The sequence below is a fragment of the Bidens hawaiensis genome, unplaced genomic scaffold (genome assembly GCF_021521415.1).
Source record: "Bidens hawaiensis isolate Kalapana, Puna unplaced genomic scaffold, B.hawaiensis_p1.1 tig00002323_1, whole genome shotgun sequence".
NCBI lineage: Eukaryota > Viridiplantae > Streptophyta > Magnoliopsida > Asterales > Asteraceae > Bidens > Bidens hawaiensis.
This window is the reverse complement of record NW_027491125.1, coordinates 2,471,540-2,477,092: the sequence shown is the minus strand read 5'-3', so window position 1 is coordinate 2,477,092 and position 5,553 is coordinate 2,471,540. Positions and strand designations below refer to the sequence as shown.

At 43.5% G+C, this 5,553-nt stretch overlaps 1 protein-coding gene across 1 annotated transcript; it reads right to left on the bottom strand.

Annotated features, from left to right (window-relative positions):
- Nucleotides 1-3,831: 3,831 nt before the first annotated feature.
- On the bottom strand, nucleotides 3,832-4,689 carry LOC143617702 (uncharacterized). The gene has a single exon (XM_077090183.1). The coding sequence runs from the start codon at nucleotides 4,687-4,689 to the stop codon at nucleotides 3,832-3,834; it is 858 nt and encodes a 285-aa protein (XP_076946298.1).
- Between the last annotated feature and the right edge of the window lie 864 nt (nucleotides 4,690-5,553).

The following is a 5,553-nucleotide window of genomic DNA, read 5'->3' as shown; positions in this document are numbered from 1 at the left end:
ACAAGTTGTTCGTTTAAGACTAGTTTTGGATTGTTATGAAATGTTTTATGAAAGTTTTTATATTCCGCGATTGTTCTAATTAACTCTGATATTTAGAACTGCGTTTATGAGTAAATACAACGTCCAATGTAGGGCTACCGGTAACGGGGCCTTACAATTTTATATATATGCTACAGGTACTTTCATTAGAGGATGAAATGAAGAGGATACTAGAAGTTAGGTTATCTAGATAATTAACAAGAAGATTTTGTTTTGTTCCTTTTCCCTTGTGTTTGTTCATTTGAAATAACTTGTGTACTTGACGCTTTGGAATGAATTAATGATAATATTGTCACTTAATAGTGTCAAATGTGTTTTGGACAATATGTACAACACACTCAGGCATTTCCGCTTTAGCCGGGGTGTTACATCCGAGGGGCCAGATGTTACAGGTGGTATCAGATCCACCATTGTGTCGTTCGGGATGATGGGACATGCCTCATCGAGGACGATGAGTCCATAGGGGGGTTGTTTGTAACACCCTTGGCAAACACAACATCGTCCCACTCTTAGGCTATCCCACATCGGCCGTGGACAAGAGAGATCCTTGGTTCGTAAGTAATTTCCTGCCTCTTAACATCACCAAAGCGTTTTGGGCTTAGTTGGCTGTGGAGTACATGAAAACTCCACGGTTAAGCGCACTTAGGTGGAAGTAGTACTAGGATGGGTGACCACCTGGGAAGTCTCTACCTAGGCAACCAAAAACAAATCCGTGAGCTCTTCGTGGGCAGAGCGGACAATATGTATTTTGCTCATTTTAAATGCGTTTTCGAATCCGTAAAAGGGATTTTTCAAATTACACAAATGGGAATGATTTGTTAACATATAAATCCAATATTTTATATATCATTAGTTTCGGTTTACAAAACGAGTCGGTTTACAAGATAAAACAATACAAATCAAATACGAACAAGACCCGAAATTGACGAATGTCACAGTAGGTCTGACCCGCAAGCGGAATCAGAAGTCAACTACCAACAAAGTGGCGGGTGAAGAAGGCGTTGATGCCACCATTGAAGGCGAACATCAACCCATGGATGATGTCATCATCGAAGATGAACATCTAGCGGTTGAAGCGGGTGGTTCCAAAGTGGTTGGAAAACGCAAAGTGCAATCAACCAAGGCCGCCCTTTCCATGAAACGGAAAAGGACAACTTTGGAAGTTCATCTTCAACAGGTTGCTCCTAAAGAAACTTCTTCATGTAATTTCATTACTTTTTTAATCGGTGTTTAACATGTAGGGCACGTTTGTGATGAAAAAGGTATTGTTTTGCAGAGTTTCTGGAGAAGTCTGCTAAGGACCTTTCTGGTCAAAGGGGATCAACTCTGCCTCCTTCTCCACCGCCATCTCCGCTCAATACCGTCCAACATCAGATTGTTATTGCGGATACTTCTCCCCTCAAGGAGAGGAAATGACAGTAACTCCGAAGACCCCATCGTCTCAGCACCCCTCCACGCCCTTCATCGTTTTAAAGATCAGGGGGATAGCGCCTTTGCGTATGGGCCGCGGGCATCCACATACCGTCGTGAGGAGGAAGCTTCAGTGCATCATCAGCGTTGGACCTTACTCCAGGATTCGACATTTGGTGACGCGGACGTGTGTTTAGAGTATTTGCAAGAGAGCCTTCCTCCAGCGGAGAGGGAGCGTCAATGCAACCGTATACACCAAGAGTTATTGAACTCTTATTCTTATTGTTTGGCGAATGCTGTCTCCACCAGCCAAGAAATTTGTCAGGAATGGTTGGGCATGAACGAGACGTGTGATGAGTTGGAAGCTAAAGCAGCCCAGGCGGAAAAAAAAGCTACTGAGGCAATGAAAGAAGCCAAGGACAACCGCCTGGCTGCTGATATTGCTGAACGTCAACTGCGGATGCTCGCGCGGCATTGGAGGCAGAAAAGGCCCGTCGCTCCTTTTATGAGGATGCCGGCCAGCGCTGCTCTCCAGCAGCAACTTAATGAATATAAAGCCTCTATGGAGGCTTTCAAAGCTGAATCATCCGCCAAGGATGAACGCCTAAACACTTTTGCTGCCAATAACCAGGAGCAAGCCTTGGAATGTGCTGGGCACAAAATGGATCTCATCCGAGCCAAGGCGGATAAAAAATGGTTGCTGGCAGAAGGAGTTCCCCAGGTGATTCTTACTTGTGAATTTTTGTTAAGATAAATGATCGTGTCCAAAACAGTTGCTCATATTGCTTGCTGTAACAGGTTATTGCCCACATCCGAGAAGGCGATGAACTTGGGAATTGCCTTGCCGCACTCTTGATCGCGTCTTCCCAAGCCGACCGTCAGACAGGTTTCCGAGAAGGTTTTAAATTTGCTGAAGAAGGTAAACTTCCTGTGTAATTCTTCTGGCACGGGCTAGATACTGCTAAAGCTCTTGCTGATAAAACGAAGACTTTTGATAATTTAAAATTCTCTATTTGAGGATCAAATATCAGAGCTCGCGGACAAAGAATATGGAATCGATCAATTAAAAGTCCTTCTTGCAACTATTGAAGAAAATCAAGACGATGCGGAAGACGAAGACGCAGAGAATGAAGACGCGGCTTCATAATTGTATATAGGCCCGTCTCTTTTGTAATCGTCATGTAAAATCCTTTGTAATCCCATTTGATCAATAATAAGAAGTTTGTCTTATCCGGTACACTTTGTCTTATTTTTCATAATATAAGTGTTTATATGATCTTCTTTGTTGTCAATAAAGGATTACATACCAGTGAAAATACATATTACATGAAACTAGAATGTAGAAGTAATAAGATTTTTCATAGAAAATGCGTAAGTCATCTATAATTACAAACAAATGACATTAAATGTCTTCTACTAGTCTATTAGGCACATAGGCTAAAATAAACAGTAAACATATTCGTTAAATGTAGCATTTCTTCAACTGAGATACATTCCAAGTTCTAGAGATCTCAGTCCCGTCCAATTGTTCAAACTTGTACGCGCCCTTCAATAATACTGCTTTTATCATGTAAGGGCCTTCCCAAGTTGGGGCTAGCTTGCCCAGAGGCTCCCGTCCGGAAGCCTCGTTACTGCGGAAGACGAAGTCTCCCGCATCAAATGTGCATTTTCGGACCCACGAGTCATAGTACTTTTGTAGCTGGCATTTATAGTTATGCTCGCGTATTGATGCCAATTCCTTCCTCTCTTCAAGGAGGTCCAGATTTATCTGCAATTCCATGTCTTATCATTGATCATCAGAATTCGTGCGGATGGAATCCCGATTTCGGCTGGGATCATGGCTTCAGTGCCATAAGTTAAACTGAATGGCATTTCAGAATTATAAGAATTCTTTTGCGTGCGAAAGGCCCAAAGTACATGGGGCACTTCATCGACCCAGCCTGCTCTTTTAGTGCCTAACCTCGCCTTAATCCCTTCCTTGATCGTTCGATTGGTCCGTTGGACCTAACCATTAGCTTGCGGATGAGCTACAGATGTGAAAATCTGGGTGATATGAAGTTCTTTCAGCCACTCTTGTAGTCCGCTATCCGCAAATTGAGTTCCATTGTCACTCACAAGTTCTTGCGGGGAGCATGACGCTGACATGAATCACATTTCCTGATTTCTTGCACAGCATCCATATGCATCCCTGGCTAATAATATCCTGCGCTCATTAACTTCGCCACGACCATTCTCGGGTCCGCGTGAAGGCCACAAATGCCTTCATGAACTTTCCTGATTAAGTAATTTTAGTCCTCAGCATCCACACATTTGAGTAGTGGGCCGAGGAAGGATCGTCTATACAAGACGCCATCTTGAACTTGGCAATTCAAGGCCTTATGTTTAATTTTCCGAGCCGCGGCCTTTTCTTCTAGCAAAATCTCCTGATGACAGATAAGCCATGATTGGCGACATCCAGGATTCTACCCCAGTCTGAATTACCAAAACTTGATTTTGTGGAATTGACGGGCAGTCTAGGACTTCAACACGAGTGTCTTTAGCAAGGTGTTCAAAATTTGTTGAGGCCAACTTGCTAAGGGCATCCACTGACTTGTTATCGCTTCCCTTGATGTGAATAACTTTGAAAGAAGAAAATTGGAGAATCAAGAATTTTTTTGCCTGTGACAAATATGAAGCCATTACATCGTTTTTTGCTTTGTATGTCCCATTAATCTGTCCTGCAATTAACATAAAGTCCACCCGTGCCTCTAAATGTTTAACCCCAAGTTTCTTGGCGATGCACAGACCAGCCAAGAAGGCTTCATACTCCGCCTCATTGTTAGTACTCTTGAAGTCTAACTTGATGGCGTAAGTAAACTCATGACCTTCGGGATTGACTAGCCTTAGGCCTGCGCCAGATCCCTCGTTGCTTGAAGCTCCGTCTGTAAACAATGACCAGATTTGTCCTTTTTCAGGAGGTGCTTGGGGTTGTTGCTCGATCAAAAATTCCTTTTCTTTGTGTTGCAGGACTTCAGTGATGAAGTCCGCCAACACCTGCCCTTTTATTGTTGGTCTGGGTTTATATTCAATCGCATGTTCACCCAGTTCAATGGCCCACTTTGCCAATCGTCCAGGCAAGTCCGGCTTACTCAATACGTTCTTGAGTTTGTACCCAGTTAACACGTTGATGGGATGACCTTGAAAATGCATGCGGAGACGTCGAGCAGCATAAACCAGTGCCAACACTAGTTTTTTAAGCATTGGGTACCTGGTCTCCGGATCTGACAACGTTCTACTGACATAATAGATTGGTGTTTGCACATTCATTCTGGTCCGTTAGCAGGATTGCCCTGATGGCAATATCAGACGCCGATAGGTATAACGTCAAAGGTTCTCCCGCATACGGTGCTGTCAGAGTAGGTAACTCCATTAGGCACTTTTTGACCTCCAGGAATGCTTGTTCAGCTTCCGCGGTCCACCTGAATTGTGCCTTCTTGAGGCAGTTTCTCATAGTTGAGACCAACAAGTACGACTTGGCAGCGCGATTTGCTAGAAATCGATTTAGTGAAACCAATCGTCTGTTGAGTGTTTGAACTTCTTTGAGGGAAGAAGGGGAAGGCATGCGGGCTATTGCTTGAACTTTATTCGGGTTAGTCTTGAAACCCGCGCCTGTAATGATTATGCTGACGAATTTTCCTTCTTCCATCCCAAAAGAACATGTAGCTAGATTCTGCTTCATGTTGATGCTTCTTAAGGTTTCAAATGTTTCTTTGATATCTATCAACATCTGATCTTCTTCAATGCTCTTTATAACCAAATCATCCATGTAGACCTCAAGATTTCGACTAATCTGATTCTTGAAAGCTTGATCCATAAGTCGCTGATACGTGGCACCCGCGTTTTTCAATCTAAAGGGCATCATTTTGTAGCAAAATGTACCTTGGTCCGTGCGGAACGCTGTCTCATCCTCGTCACCCGCCGCCATGCAGATTTGGTGATAGCCTTTGTAGGCATCGAGGAAGCACTTAAATTTGAACGGGGCCACAGCGTCTACTTTGAGATCAATTTCCGGCAGTGAATAACAATCTTTCGGGCATGCCTTTTTCAGATCCTTAAAGTCTATAC

Bases quoted from the DNA above. Each gene is read 5' to 3' on its own strand.
- LOC143617702 (XM_077090183.1), bottom strand. From the start codon at position 4,689: ATGCTTAAAAAACTAGTGTTGGCACTGGTTTATGCTGCTCGACGTCTC.